Here is a 16,474-nt window from a genome sequence, read left to right on the forward strand (position 1 = left end):
TGCCACTCTGGGCTTCCCATTCCGTTTTCAATTTTCTGTATGAGGTTCATTGAGTCGGTTAGAATCATGGCATGTTGGTTTCCGGGCGTATGGAAGGACGATAGCCACTGGAGGGCATGTGTCACAGCTTCAACTTCCATCGTTAGGCTGGAGGTTGTGACTTTGTAGGCAGCATTCTCTTCCCAAATTGTTTTTCCATTTTGTTTCGCAGTGAATCCCCAGCCAGACTGGTCTTTGGTGACTGAGCCATCTGTGTATATGATGATGTCCTCTTCTTTACTGTTTTCTTCTATAAGCAGCTTCACTTCCGCATCAGTTTTGCCCTCTGGCCATTCCCGACAATGTCTTCCTAGAGTGGGTGAAATGACTGTGTTGAATAGATGGTTGAGGTTTTCGGGGTTTTTCTCCCATTCTTTTGTTTCTTTCAGGTCTTGAAGTCGGCATACTAGCTGGATTGTGTCTTCTGCTTGCCCCATCCATGATCTTCCTCGTCCTAGACGGCTGCCTTTTGGTTCTTTGACTGCGTCATGCAGTGGGTTTTGAGGGTTTTCTAATGCTTTGAAGTAGGTCTTGACCTGTTCTAACTTGTTTCTGGCCTGCACTGAAGGAAGGTCAAGCAGGTATCGCATGGTTTCTGTGGGCGTGTCTTTTGTTGTTCCAAGGATCAGCCTCATAGCTTCATTTTGGACTCTTTCTAATTTTAGGAGGTTGCTTTGAGACGGTGTTGTTAGCCCAAGTCCGTAGTCGATCACACTGAGGACGAGTGATTGGTATAGCAGGAAGAGGTGGCGTTGTTCAATTCCTTTGGTTGCCATTGCTTTTAAGACTGAAAGGCCCTTTTTGCATTTGAGAACAGTGTTTTCCGTATGTTTTCTGAAGGTCAGCATCCTGTCGAAGTGTATTCCTAGGTAGCGTAGGCATTCAGTTTTCTCAATTTGAATCCCATCGAATGACACAGAAGGTGGTGATTTGCTCGCGGTTTTGTTGTTGAGGGTGCACAGCAACGTTTGGACTTTCGCTGGATTGATGGAAGATCCTGTGTCTTTGCACCATTGAGCAATATTGTTTAGTTGTTTCTGGACGGCTTCAGTTCTTTCCTGAGCATTTTTCGAAGTTTTGAAGACCAGGCCGTCATCCGCAAGGGTAAGCACCCGAGCAATTCCATTGTTGTTTAAGTCTGCAAGGCCCTTCGTGTAGACATTGTAGAGGACAGGAGAGAGTGGAGACCCTTGTGGCAGTCCCATGGATGGTTTAGAAGGTGCAGACATCCAATCTCCGAGGCGTAAGACGACGGTTCTTTCCTGAAGCGCTGCTGCTATCCATCTTGTCAGTGTCAAACTTACTCCATACCTTAGTAGCAGCTCCATGAGGTGCGCAAACTGGACTTTATTGTAGGCATCTTCAAGGTCAATTGCTACTGCTAGTGTTTCTTCTTTTCTTTGAAATCCTTCATACACCTCATATGCAAAGGCAGCTGCATTTTCCCATGTGGACTTGCCTGTTCTGTAACCACCTTGATTTGAAGGGAGAATGTGCCTGTGTTCAAGATCCCTTGCAAGTTTCCTGGCTATCATGCGTTCCATGAGCTTTCCAACAATGTTTTGCATGGTTAGGATCCGGTAGCCGCTTACCTGACGATGGTCCTTTCCTGGTTTTGGTATGGGTTTTAAGAAGCTGTGTGTCCAGTCCTCCGGCACCTGTCCATTGTGGAAACTGTTTTGATATAGATTGAAAAGTTTGCTTCTGTCTTCTTCCGATAGCTCCTTGATGTCTGAGTAACGAACTTTGTCTGGGCCAGGAGCCGATTCTTTCTTGCATTTAGCTATTGCCTCGTTTAGATCATCCATTGTCAAGTCATCATCAGGTCCAGTCTGCATAAGGGTTTGGTTTAACTCCTCAATATATTTCTTTTTCTCATCTAAGTTTCTTTGATCACTCTGTTGTATGAAACGTTTGAGCAAGGCAGATCCTTTTTCTTCATTTGTCTTAAGCTTGGTTCCGTCAGTGTCTAACATGTCTGGGGTTGTTGTTGTGCACGTTTTCCCTTCCATGCGACGATAAAATTGCCAGAACTCTGTCAATGTTGTGTCATAACTGAGTGCCTCGCAAAACTGTTTCCACTTGTCATTTTTGGCCTCTTGAGCAGTGACTTCAAACTGTTTAGTTTTTTCTTTCATTTTTGTTTCAATATCTTTGTCCGGAGATGGTTTTGTTCTTTCTTTTTGCCAAAGTTTGACAGCCGCATGTTTTTCTATCCAGGCTCTCTCTGTGTCGGTATTCCACCATGGGGGCTGAATAGTTTGCATCCTGTTCAGTGCCGTTCTTTTGTTTCTTCTGCGTCTTAATTTTTCGATGACGGTTGTCTCTTTGGTTTCATACTGAAATGGATCACGCAGTTTCATACAGGGTTTATCGGACAGTTTCTGTAGACTGAAAGCTACCGGGAGGTGGTCGCTGCCTTGGTATGGAAGCGTCTCTGCATTCATTTCTGCTCTGAATTTTGGAGATGTTAGAGCGATGTCGATCACACTGTCACTGTCCCCTTGTCTTGTTCCAAGGCGAGTTGGGGATGTGGTTGTTAAAGGGCTAAGAAGAATTTCCCCTATCATTCCTTCAAGTGCGAGTCCTTGTGGGTTGGTGTTCCGCTGGTCCCATAACTTCGATCTTGCATTGAGGTCTCCACAGATAATGACCGAGTCTCCAAGTTCGTTCTCTATTTCCTCTAAAAAGGCCCAATCCTCTTTTGTTGTGCAGGTTCCTGGGTGAACGTAGGCATTGATGAGCGCGATGCTTTTGTGAACTCCGTCAGGTTTGTCAAGACGCACCCCCAATAATTCACATGAGTTGCTACACCATTTCTCTAGATTATCCATGGAAAAAGAACCCAGTCAATGTTGTCATTGATATCATACAAGACATGGTAAACTCCCATGTCTACGGGCACCCTGTGGGGATGCCGGGGGTCTTTCAGTATAAATGGCATCCCTGCCTTCTGGAAATTCTGTGCGAGAAATTTCCTCTTTTCTGTCACTTTCTTTGTTTCTGCCTTTTTTCCTGTATTCACTGTTGTCTCCTTTTTCTGCCTTCCCAGTCCATTCCCCTTTCTTTTTTTGAAGCAAACCTTGACACTTTTTTTTCTGTTTTCTGCAGTCTGTGATGTACTGTCTGTGCTGTTTTGCTCTGGCGATTAGGTAGTGAGATGTAAACACTGGGATGGACACTAGCTGCCCATTCTGCAGTGTTATTTGCCTTTATGGCCTTTTTATGTATTTTTTGTTTGGCTTTGAACTATTATTTTCCTTTTTTCGATTTTTGGTTGTCTAGGGATGGTAAATCGAGTAGAATCGCTGGAGTTCTCAGCATGGCCTAGTCTTATTTGCCATACGGAGCTAAATGGTTGGGATGCTGTGTCATGAACTGTGTTTGGTGCGTTTGTCCAGGTGGTGTTTTGTTGTTGTTGGTGTGACAGTTTTGTGTTGACGTGGCTGAGCATTTGTATGGTTTCTGATATGGCTCTGTGTGGTCAGCTGTTTTTTTTGTTGTTGATGTGACAGTTTTGTGTCGACGCGGTTGAGCATTTGTATGGTTTCTGATATGGCACTGTGTGGTCGGCTGGACTATAAGCTACAAGAACCGACCAGAACCATCTGTCTTCCCAGCTCCCTTCACTTAGTTTGTTCTGTAATCCTTTTCTTTTTCTTGGTTTTTACTCCCCTTGGATTTGATCATTGTATTTTGTGTGTGTGTGTGTGCAATGTGTTGTTTTTTTTAAGCATCATATAGTGTTGTGAATGTATTTTTGCGGCATAGTATATACTTAATTATATAGTAAGTACACAATAAGGTGAGAAACACAGCAGAAAAGCCCACAGGAGAGGCAGATTCAGGACTGACTGGCGTGGTAGGATGGTAGTTTGGAATCCTAAATGTCGCCAGAATTCTCTTCCAGCTTTTAAAAATGAAATCATGTCAGAGTTGGTTTTATTTTGTCTGATGCAGTTTTGTTTATGTTTGGTGCATATCTGTTATGCATGTGTGGGTGTATGTGTGTCATGTTTTACATATATTTGCTTATTTATCATCATTGTTGTCTTATTTATATATTTTATTATTATTGCTACCTTTTTTATATTATAATTACGATTTATGTATTATTTATTTATTTATTTATGTATGCTTATAGTTGACTTCATCAAGTTTTTGCGCCTTATACATAGTAGTAGTAGTTTTTTTTATGTATTTATTTATTCACCTTTATTTTTCTTTTCTTTTTTTCAAGGCCTGACTAAGCGCGTTGGGTTACGCTGCTGGTCAGGCATCTGCTTAGCAGATGTGGTGTAGCGTATATGGATTTGTCCGAACGCAGTGATGCCTCCTTGAGCTACTGAAACTGAAACTCTGTTTATGTGTTGTGGTGGATGACGCGTTTCAGCCCTGCTGTGGCCCCGTGGGATGCCGGGGGTCTTTCAGCATGAATAGGATCCCTGTCTTTTGGAAATTATCTGCTAAAAATGTCCTCTTTATTTCTGCCGGTTTCTTCCTTCACTGTTGCCTCCTTTTTCTGCCTTCCCCGTCCATTCCCCTTTCTTTTTTCACTGTTGTCTCCTATTCCTGCCTTCCCCGTCCATTCCCCTTTCTTTTTTCACTGTTGTCTCCTATTCCTGCCTTCCCCGTCCATTCCCCTTTCTTTTTTCACTGTTGTCTCCTATTCCTGCCTTCCCCGTCCATTCCCCTTTCTTCCTTCACTGTTGTCTCCTATTCCTGCCTTCCCCGTCCATTCCCCTTTCTTCCTTCACTGTTGTCTCCTATTCCTGCCTTCCCCGTCCATTCCCCTTTCTTCCTTCACTGTTGTCTCCTATTCCTGCCTTCCCCGTCCATTCCCCTTTCTTTTTTCACTGTTGTCTCCTATTCCTGCCTTCCCCGTCCATCCCCTTTCTTCCTTCACTGTTGTCTCCTATTCCTGCCTTCCCGGTCCATTCCCCTTTCTTTTTTCACTGTTGTCTCCTTTTCCTGCCTTCCCAGTCTATTCCCCTTTCTTTCTTCACTGTTGTCTCCTATTCCTGCCTTCCCCGTCCATTCCCCTTTCTTTTTTCACTGTTGTCTCCTATTCCTGCCTTCCCGGTCCATCCCCTTTCTTTTTTCACTGTTGTCTCCTTTTCCTGCCTTCCCAGTCTATTCCCCTTTCTTCCTTCACTGTTGTCTCCTATTCCTGCCTTCCCCGTCCATTCCCCTTTCTTTTTTCACTGTTGTCTCCTATTCCTGCCTTCCCAGTGCATTCCCCTTTCTTTTTTCACTGTTGTCTCCTATTCCTGCCTTCCCAGTGCATTCCCCTTTCTTTTTGCACTGTTGTCTCCTATTCCTGCCTTCCCCGTCCATTCCCCTTTCTTTTTTCAAGCAAGCCTTGACACTTTTTTCTCTTTTCTCTTTTCCGCAGTCTGTGATATACTGTCTGTGCTGTTTTGCTCTGGCAATTAGGTAGTGAGATGTAAACACTGGAATGGGCACTAGCTTCCTGTTCTGCAGTGTTATTTGTCTATATGGCCTTTTTATGTGAATTTTTTGTTTGACTTTGAAGTTGGTTTTTGTTGTTGTTTCCATTTTTACTAATTTTTATAATCTGGAGATGATACATTTAGTGGAACGGCTGATGTCCTCAGTACGGCCATGTCTTATTTGCCCTGAAGATCTTTATGGTAAAGATAATGTCATGAACTGTTTTGTTAGTTTATCTTAATGATTAATATATATATATATTTAGAGAGAGATATGTATGTGACAGTTTTGTGTTTAATGTGGTTGGACATTTAAAAAGTTGGGCGGTCCTGATATGACCGTGTGTGGTCAGATTGACTATGGGGATAATAATAATGATAATAGCAATAATAATAGCGATAATGATAATAGCAATAATAATAAACCCCTGCTATGGCCTGTGCGGCTGGCCGTGCTGTTTGCCAACCTGAATTGATTTGAATTGAACTGTGGAAACTATTTTCATCCATTGAAAGTCATTCACACAGTGGTGGATCAATTTATTATTTTTTTGTTTGTTTTAAATAAATCTGGTCCTGAAGTGTCATCACTGATAACAGTCTTGGCAAAACCATGGAAAAGCAGGTTTCCATTAACAGCTTTTTTTTTCTCCAACCATTTATGAGTAATTTCAACAGCTTTTTTTTTTTTTTTTTTTTTTTAATGGAGTTTCATCTTAATGGGTTTTTTTTGTTGTTGTGTATTTGACAGTTTTGTGTTAACGATTGGACATTTATATAGTTGGGCAGTCCTGATATGGCCCTGTGCGGCTGGCTGGACTATAACAACAATAATACTTATAAGTTTATTGAGTTGCTGTTGTAGAATTCAAGTGCAGGAGACCTCCATCCAGCAAGTACTAGGTTCAAATCCCAGCAGCGTCTGGTGAATGGAGAGTGACGCGACTGAGCATTGTATGGTTTGACAGTCCTGATATCGCCCTGTGCGATTGGCTGGAATATAAGCAACAATTAACACTGTTAACTAGTGGAATGTCACAGTAGCGATCAGTGTCTGATGATCAAAGATAACCAGATGTTAACACGAACACACAAGTTGTCTGTCTTGTTCAGGAATTATTTTCTTTTCTGTGATATTCATGTGCAGTTAGTGTCGGTTTCTCTCTGCAATGCAGTTGTAATTCCATTATTATCTTACAACATATTCTTGATATTAAATTAAGAACATTTTCTGCATTCTTTTTGTTACTTTTGTGGAAATAAAAAAAAGAAGAAAAAAAGTGACTAACCTTGTGTTCTCATTTCTAACAATTCTGTGTTGTTGTCCTGTGGTCCTTGCATTCTGTGTTGTCCTGTACAGTCCTGTGGTCCTTGCATTCTGTGTTGTCCTGTACAGTCCTGTGGTCCTTGTATTCTGTGTTGTAGTCCTTGCATTCTGTGTTGTCCTGTACAGTCCTGTGGTCCTTGCATTCTGTGTTGTCCTGTACAGTTCTGTGGTCCTTGTATTCTGTGTTGTCCTGTACAGTCCTGTGATCCTTGCATTCTGTGTTGTCCTGTACAGTCCTGTGGTCCTTGTATTCTGTGTTGTTGTCCTGTACAGTCCTGTGGTCCTTGCATTCTGTGTTGTCCTGTACAGTCCTGTGGTCCTTGCATTCTGTGTTGTCCTGTACAGTCCTGTGGTCCTTGTATTCTGTGTTGTCCTGTACAGTCCTGTGGTCCTTGCATTCTGTGTTGTTGTCCTGTACAGTCCTGTGATTATTATTTTCATGCAAGAAGAAAAAAACAGTATTACAGAGTTTCTTTCTGCTTGCAAAGCAAGTGGAATACAGTCACTGCAATGAAAAAAGAAATAAGGCATTTGTATGTATATATTTTTAATACGAAACTATAAATATGTAAATATTGGTGGATTACTTGAAATCAAACCGCAAAAGTAAACAGCATAAGTAAAATAATAACAATAATAATAATAATAATAATAATAATCAAAATAGAAAATGATTCAAGCATGCAGACAGAATCTAATTTGCTTCAAAACATTCACATATGGCTGCAGAAGTGACATACAGATAACAATTAAAAGAAACAACAACAACAAAAAAAACAAAAAAAAACTATAGGATGTGATTTCAAAATGTCTCATTCAAATGTCCATATAAAGGAGTATGAAATTCTCATTCAAATGTGCATATAAAGGAGTACGAAAATCAAAGTCCACGAAGATGGGAAGTTTCATGGTCAGCTTTTCACAGCACATTACAAAAAAGAAGTTAACTGATGTGATGTTAAATAGATGTGATATGGACAATGACAACAGTGAAACTGAAAGTTGAAGGCATCACACACACTTTGTGTTCAATGTAATTCACAAGAAAAACTTCATGATCACTGTATGACAAGCCTAGTTTAAAAGCAAAATGCGTGAGCAGTAAGTACAATGAAACAAACATTTGGAAAGTAACTCAAACTTTGAAATGTGACGTAGAAAACTGTAAAATATGAATGTCAACAACATCAACAATTTTCAAAATTATGGAATGGAAAGGGTGTTACTGAAATACTAACAAACAAAACAATAAGAAATACAGTTTTTTTCCCCTCACTTTTCAGGAGTGAGACAAAGGGTGGGGTGGATTCTGATTATATAATAGAGCAACACAAAAGTCCAAGTGGTAGCAGTGGTTCAGAGAACTCCAGTCTACGACATAACAGAAACCAAAGTTCAAGTGGTAGCGGTGGTTCAGAAAACTAATATATTACCTAACAGAAAGCGAGTAGTAGCAGTGGTTTAGAGAAATGCAGTATATGACATACCAGAAACCAAAGTCCAAGTGGTTCAGAGACCTGTGTTCTCGTCCTCCTCAAAGGCCAGGTTGATACTTTCCATGGTGTCGGTGGTTCCTTGCCGTGATGACATACGGCTGCTGGAGGCACGGAAGAGGTCGTCGTCATAGCGATGGTACACGATGGGTGCCGGCTCCTGGATTTCCAGCTCATCCAAAAGGACCTTCTCCTGGTTGGGGATGCTCTGCATGCGGAACACCTGGCTGGGTGGGCACTCTTCTGTCGTGTCGACCTTCCTCTCTGTCCGGCTGGGCTGCATGCTGGTGGCTTGTGGCGGCTGAGGGCCACCCCTCCTCCCTCCCACCGCCCCCTCCTCTCGCTCCGGATTGTAGATGAAGGTTTCCGTGTCCTCCTTGGACGTGTAGAAGCCCAGCGGCGCCTCGAGGTCGTCGCCAAATGCCTTGCTCCACATGTTTTGCCGGCCAGAGATGGGGCGGTCCTTGGAGGATGTCCAGGCCTCCATGTGAGGCTTCTCATGGAAAGCAGGGTGAGGCCCCTCAGAGGAACCGCTGCTGCCTGGTCTGCCTGCCGCTACGATGCCCACGGTGCGGGACTTCTTGGGGGGGAACAGGCCTCTGCCCTTGGTCCTCTTCTCTCCTCCATCCTCCTCGTGGGCCCCTGCCTGGGCGTAGGTCGGGTTGACAAAGCCAAGGTCTGGCTGCACCATGTCCACGGATGCCCTGCCTCTTCCGATGAACGTCGTTTCCGCTTCATCCGCGGACAGACGCGAGACCGAAGTGCCCAAGTGACGCTGCTTTTGCTTCTTCTTCTTCTTCTTTACGACGACAAAGCCGATGAAGCAGCAGCAGCAGGACAGCACGATGAGGACCCCGACACAGATGAGGATGATGACCCAGACAGGCAGCTCGTCGTCCACAGGTTGGCAGAAGTCCACGTAGCGGTCCAGCTGGCACTCACCCACATCCTTGGTGGTGTGGCAGTAGAAAGCCAGCAGGTCGGCCACAGTGACCGTCACATCAACACTGCCCGTCCACTGCAGCTCTCTCACACAGGCCTCCAGATAGAGGCTGAAGAAGGCATGGAGGTCGCCACACTGAGTCTGCAGACTGCTCTCCTGCAGGGCCGTCAGACAGGCCTGGGCCGAGCCGTTGGTGTCCGGGGTGTGGAGCACATCTTCTGGCAGCACCACGTCAAGCACAGGGATGGTGGAGGGTCTCCACACTGGGGGAGGGGCCGGCACGACCTGACCACCAACACCAATCTCTGCAGACACGTTCAGCGCGGAGGTCAGGGTCTGCACAGCCAGGGATGTCTCGTTCCCTGTCCCTTCATCAAAACCGGCAGACATCAGCAAAACTGGCAGGGAGGTCCTGGGGTCAAGGTCAGGCTCTGAGGAGTACTGTCTGAGGTCCTTGGCAATAGATTCCAGAGGTTTGGCAGACTGCCATAACCGGAACAAGTCAATCTCTATGGCAGACTGGTTGGTCTGCGGTCCCAGCAGTGTGAGGCCGGTGATGGTGAGGTCTCCAGTCAGGCGGCCCACACTGATGGCGCTGTAGTCAAAGCCGCCTTCCTGGATGGCAAAGGTGGTCAGTGAGGCGGCATGGTTGTCCCAGGTGACGGCCAGGTAGGTCCAGGAGCTGATGCTGTGTGGCCGCACAACGGCTGTCTCCCCTGTGACCCAGGTCAACACGATGGTGTGCAGGTGGACTGACATGGTCATCACCCCAGCCGATGTCCTCACTTCCATCACTGTTGTGGATGTGGACAACATGGCCTCCACTCTCAGCCACAAGGTCAAGGTCAGCTGGCGAGTGGTGACAGTGACGCTGAGAGCAGAGAAGGTGAGGGAGTGGTGGGTCAGGCGCAGCATGTGTCCACAGGTGGACAGGTTCTGTCCAGCCGCCCCCTCCCCCAGCCACTCCCACAGGTCCTTGTCTGTCACCAGGAACCTCTCACGCTGGTGCTCGGAAACCCGGGCCGCTGTCAAAGCCGCGAGTGTCATGGCTGTGGGAGGCATCAGGTCGTTGAGGTGATCGCCGTCTGGACGTCCGAAGAGTCCCGTGGTGTGCGGGAACCAGTCCTGGTGGAGCTTGGTCGCCACAGTCAGCCCCGCGGGACTCGCCCCCACCACCACCGTCAGCTTACTGTCCACAGTGACACGCATGTAGCCGTAACGCCACCACCGGAGGCTGACGCGGCCCCATGTCTTGCTGAAGGGGAAGGTGACGACCTCTGGCTGACCCTCAATCCTCACAGCGGCGGTGAAGTTGCTGGAGAGCTTCCCGCTTAACGACACCCTCAGGTGGAAGCTGTCCACCACCAGGGACACGGCAGACACAAAGCGACAGAGACGCAGGTGGGGGCAAGGCAGGAAGAGAGCCACCAGGTCCACGCCTTGCACCTGTATCAGGTGGTAGGTGCCGGGGATGACCAGAGCCACTGAGGCTCCGTCCCACGTGGTAAGGTAGCTGCTGAAGACGATGGCGGACCGCCACTGCACGCTGACCTTCACCTTGGTCACCGTAACGCTGCAGTCGTTGCCCACCCACTCTGCTGTGCAGCTGGAACAAGCATAGGTGCTGACCTGAGTGCCCGCGTCGCCCGTCCAGTAGCTGAGCGTCGTCACGGTGGATTGAAGCCAGTGGGGGGAACAGGAGCAGGTGCCTGTCAGGTGGGAACACCGCCCGTTCACGTTGCAAACTCCACGATCCGTGTACGGACACAGCTCACTGCAGGTGCTTCCCCAGTAACCATGGTAACAGAGGCAGGACGACAGTGCCGGCGTCCAGCCAAACAGACAGGTGTGGGAGCAGTCAGCGCCGTAGTAAGGCAGGACGGACCCCAGGTGGGTGAGCTGACCGCACTGTGACTGAAGCGGGGATGTGGGCAGCTCCTGGGTGTTCTGACACAGCTGAGCCAGGGACAGGGCGAAGACTTGGGCGCTCAAACTGCTGCCTGTGCTGTACACCATGACACTGCACTGCTGCAGCAAGCTGCTTGGGTCAGGGAACATGGCGCCACACTGCGGGCTGGAGGTCAGGTTACCCAGCAAAGTGTCACACATGGTCTGGGCAGCAGCCAGACTGGAGGTGTTGGTGGTGGGTGTGACGGGGAACATCAAGTCCACAGGATATGTTCCGTCCACTGTCAAGTCGCCCATGTCCGGAGTCTCCTTGGTGGTCAGCGTCAAGTCGGAGACTTCCCATGTGGGCGGATTTTGAACATCGTCTGCATACATTGTGGAACTGCGTTTCCGTTCTTCTGCCGCCATGCCAGAACCGTCATTGAGAGGCCAGTGAAGGTGAAGGTCAGGTGTGGCTTCCTGGACGGCCATCTTCCACGTCTGGCTGACCACGCTGGGGTTGGTGGGCCGTGACCACACCCGCACTTCATCCAGCAAGCCTCGGAAGATGCCCACGTCTGCTGCCATGCTGACTCCCGCTGGAGGCAGCCCGAAGGTCAGAACACCACCAGAGACAAACACTTGCGCGTGGAGTCGCATGGACTTGAAGGCCAAAAGCCCGCTGTCCCCAGTCACGTAGATTTCCACGGAGCTGAGCGCGGCATGCCATGAAAGGAGCACCTGCGTCCAGACGCCGACAGTGACCCCCAGTCCTGTGACCTCTCTGCCATGAGGCGTGAAGACCACCAGCTGTGACCCGGAACAGCCCAGTATGAAGTAGTTGTTGGCCGCTGTCTGGTAGGACACCAGCACCCCAGCCAGGCTGAACATCTTCACGTGGAACTCCAAGGAAAAGCGATCAGCCGGAAGGGACACTGCCCGCACCACTGTTCCAGAGTTGTTCAGTCTGAGGCACGCTTGTGTGATGATGCTTCCATCTGGAGAGACGGTGGAGGTGGGCGTGTAGCGGTGCGTTGTGAAGAAGGTGAGCAGTGCGGAGAGAGACAGGTGCCGGTCACAGTGGGGAGGCAGTGCTGCCACCTGGGACGGGCTGCACACCTGCACAGACTGGTTGACACACGCTGAAAACTGAACGGCCAGCTGGGTGTTGCACGATGTCAGGAGACCCGATACCGTACTGCTCCCGGTAAACCACACGTCCCTCTGTGCCAGCACGGTCACCAGCAGGTTGGTGTTGACCACAGTGATGGTGATGTTGACGGTCAGGTCTGTGGAGGAGATGACCAGCACAGAGTAACTGCTGTGGACAAACTGGAGGCTGCCCACCGTCAGTGTCCCATGCACCGCCAGCTCCGACCTCTGCCCAAACAGGCTGATGCTGCTCTGGCCGAAGCTCCTGTGGTTGATTTGCAGACCCTCAGACCCGGACCCCACGATGGCGGACGCCAGACAGTGAGAGGAGAAGATGCCGGTGGGGCACGGAGTCAGCTGCACAGCCAGGAAGAGATCGGCCCTGTGGATCAGGTGGAAGGTTCCGAACCTGACAATGTCCAGGGTGACTCCATCAAAGGTGACCACACGGCCCTCAGCAGACACCTGGCCCACCACATGCAGGGAGGAGGGGGAGGTGGATGTGGACAGGTTGAAGTTCAGGATGCAGTCCTCACCTGTCCAGCCCGGGGCGCACACCTGGCACTCGGCACCTGCCCAGTGCCGGTCACACCAGCAGGCTCCGTCCTCAGCGCAGCGTCCGTGCCCGTGGCAGGGGTTGTGGGCTCCTCCGGGGCAGGCGTCATGACAACCAGACCCCCAGAACCCAGGTAGGCAGGAACAGGTGTAGTTGGAGGTGGAGGAGGAGCTTGTGGATGGAGATCCAAATGTGCAGTCGGCGCACTGCTGCTGCAGCCAGGTCGGGGGGCTGGTGGTGAGAGCACACACCGACCTGTACATCGCCCTCACGTCCACACCACTGGTCACACCGCAAACGTTGATGAATGTCGCCATGACAACCAAGGCAGCTTCCGTGGAAGTGGAGGTGGATGCTAGGTGCCAACACCTGTGTCTGAACCAGGCAGCGTCAGCCGCGGCACAGGTGGTCACCACAGGGGTGGTGGTGAAGAAACTGTCACACACACTGACCCAGGCGGACTCCATCCTCCACTGCTGACCGGAGCGGACGACGGAGGGGGAGAGGTGCAGGTCTGACAGCACCCAGCGCGGGGCGGGCCAGGGCCGGGGAGGGAGGACCAGGTTGTTGGAGGACAGCACGTTGTCATGGACCACTGCCCCTAGACCTTCGTCCAGCTTCAGCAGGGAGGCCAGGATGGGCCTGAAGGACGTCGCGTCCACGTCCATGTTGTACACCTGATACACCACGGCCACAGGGATGGCCTTGGACCACACCACAACCTCGTCCGCCTCCCCGCTGAACGTGTGGGTCAGTTGGTGCACCGGGTCGTGGGGCGAGGGGACCCACTCTCCCAGCGACATCACCGCTCCGTCCACCACACTGACGCCACAGCGGTGGGGGAGAACACGGTGCTGGATGGTCGTGTCCTGGCCGTAAACAAACACATGCATCATCTGCTGACTGCCCACGAAGGTCACCAGCAGCTGGTTCCACTGCCCAAGAGTCAGACTGAGGCCTGTGGCGAGTTCTGTGGCCCCACACACCATCTTCAGTGGGTCGCTGTTGGTGATGGCCAAGCTGACGTTCTTGCCAAATGCCAGGATCGTTCCGCCGTACGAGTGAGGTTTGACATGAAGGCTGATGGTGAAGTCCTGCAGCCCTGTTGTGGAGTTCACGTTGATGGGGCCTGACCAGGCGGACGTGCCGTTGAAGGACAGGGAGTAACTGGTGGCCGACGTGGAGAACTCCCCGCCTTGTTCTGACGGCTGGAAAAGCAGGTGGCTGTCCTGCACTGTGAAAGCGGTGCTGACCTTGCTGTGCAGGTCGCCGAGGGACTGGGCGCTGAGTGGGGCATACACCGACTGGGACACAGGCTGACAGGCGTCCAACACACCATCTGACCCACTGCACACACCTGACGCCGTCCTCACTCTCACATCCAGGTAACCACCTCGCGTCGTCACCCCCAACTCCACACTGCCACCCAGACTGAAGGTCAGTCTGTCCACAGAGGTCATGGTCAGGGTCAGAGTTGAGGTCAAGGTCAGGTTGAGGGGCAGCCCCAGGTGAGAACCGTTGACAGAGACGGCAGGCAGGGAGGACTGTGGCGAAGGGAGAACAGTGACGTTGTGATGGTCAAAGGTGAAGGCCAGGCCTGCAGTGCAGGAGCCATAGGAACAGGACACCAGCAGCACCTGCACCTCCGTGTGAGGGACGGACGTGGTGTCTCTCAGCACAGTGTACGCTCCCCGCAGGCCCGACAGTACGAAGCGCAGACCAGACAAGGTGATGACGTCCCCTGTTGGGGTCACCACGCCCACCACGTCGCCCCCGATGGTCAGGGGGCTGCTGGCAAAGATGGAACAGTCCACCCCTGTGTAGTCTGCCGAGCAGCTGCTGCAGTGGGGCGACCCCGCCCAGTTGGGCTGACAGGTGCAGCCGCCGCCACGCTCACACTGTCCGTGAAGACTGCAGGGGGTCACAGACCCGCCGGGACATGCTGCGTCACACTGCGACCCGTAGTACCCAGCACTGCAGGAACACTGGCTGCTGTTGGCTGCTGTTCCGTAGACACAGTCTGGGGAGCAGACTGCCAGGTCCCCCCAGTCGGTGTCGCCCTGACACACGCTGTGGAGGAGGGTGGAGGGTGGGGCCAGGGAGTCCACACACAGGGAGGTGAAGGACAGCATAGTGCTCAGAGCTGCTGAAGGGTAGCTGATGCCACTGTGTGTGTAGGTGCACAGAGCCTGCAGGTCCTGCCTGGTGGAGTTACTCATATCTGGACACCGTGAGGCGCTCAGCTGTGTGAGCAGCGAGTCGCACACATCCCCATCACCTGCCGACTTGGAGAAAGCCAGCACCTGGTCCACACTGGGAGCTGAGGTTCTGCGGGTCAAGAGGTACTCTACGTCAGAAGACAGCCACTGGGGGGAAGTCAGGGGGGGCGTGGGAAGCTGCAGGTGTTCATCACCCACAAGGTTCAAAGCTCTGAGACCTTGACCTTCATCAAAAGTCCAGGCAGAGGTGAGGGCTGGGCGGGCAACAAGAGGGTCCATGAGCCAGATGTCAGGCACCACGTTGGGTTCGATTCCCCCCTCCCACACCAACAGGTTCTCTATCTCTCCCTGGAAGGGGTACACACGAGGGTGGGGGGCTCCGTCATGGGGTGGCTGCCAGCTGCCCACGGCCAGAATACCCGGGGTGGAGAACAGGTCAGGCTGAACGAGGAAGTCCCGTCTGTCGAGCCAGGCCGTGCTGTTGAAGTGATAGATGGTCAGCTCGCCGGACGACCCATTGTAGGTGAAGGCCAGTTTGTTCCACAGGTTGTGGTTCAGCACGATGCCCGTGTTGTAGGAAGAGATGTTGGAGAGGGTGGTGGCCTCCACAGACAGCGTGTTGTTCCACAGGTACAGCAGCAGCATGTCCTGGTGTGTGAAGGAGAAGAGGACCTGCCGATCCTGGCTCACGGCCAGCTGTCGCACCATCAGCTCCACAGTCAGACTGGTGGCCGGGGCGGGCAGGGAGAAGTTGGTGTACACTGCTGACCCTCCCAGGTCCAGACTGAAGCCGCTGGATGTCTGCCGCTGGTGGTGGTCAGTTGGGAAATGCACAAACACCTCGCAGCTGGGTGCCAGGAAGGTGGAGACGTTCAGGGTGCTGTTGACTCCTGGAGTCAGGGAAACTGCTGACACCCCAGTCAGCACCGACACCGAGGACTTGGCCGACAAGCTCTGCTGTTCACTGATGCTGCCCTGACAAAAATTCAGCTGTGGTGTGCTGTGGACGGATGTGACATGCTGAAGTTTCTCCCAGGAGGTGTTGCATCCAGACCCACTCAACAAGCCAGAGGTAGCGTTCAGATACCTGGCTGGAATGTCCACAGCCGCAGTGAGGTACAGTCCACAGCTGCTGACGATGACACTGACACCACCAGACACCGACACAAGGACCTCAGTCAAGGAGGTCCTGGACACGGTGACTCCATGGAAGAAGACCTGGCTGTCCACTGAGACAGACATGTTGCTGACATAAAGTCTGGGTTTTCCATCTGCTCGACTCGGAGACTGCACGGTGATTCTGGCATAGCCGCTACCTGCGTCACCTGCCAGGACAGTCACAAAGGTGGTGCAGGTGAAGTTTTCAAAACACCTGATGAACTTGGCCTGGATCAGGACACGGTCA

General features: G+C 50.8%; 1 protein-coding gene across 1 annotated transcript in view; it reads right to left on the reverse strand.

Moving 5' to 3' along the window:
* Nucleotides 1–7,349: 7,349 nt before the first annotated feature.
* Nucleotides 7,350–16,474, reverse strand: part of LOC143291065 (uncharacterized) — a 265,716-nt gene continuing 256,591 nt past the window's right edge. Inside the window, 1 exon segment of the mRNA XM_076600654.1 lies at nt 7,350–16,473. Coding sequence (XP_076456769.1) covers nt 8,329–16,473 — 8,145 coding nt within the window. The 3' untranslated portion in view covers nt 7,350–8,328.

This window comes from Babylonia areolata, chromosome 16 (assembly GCF_041734735.1).
Source record: "Babylonia areolata isolate BAREFJ2019XMU chromosome 16, ASM4173473v1, whole genome shotgun sequence".
Taxonomy (NCBI): Eukaryota; Metazoa; Mollusca; class Gastropoda; order Neogastropoda; family Buccinidae; genus Babylonia; species Babylonia areolata.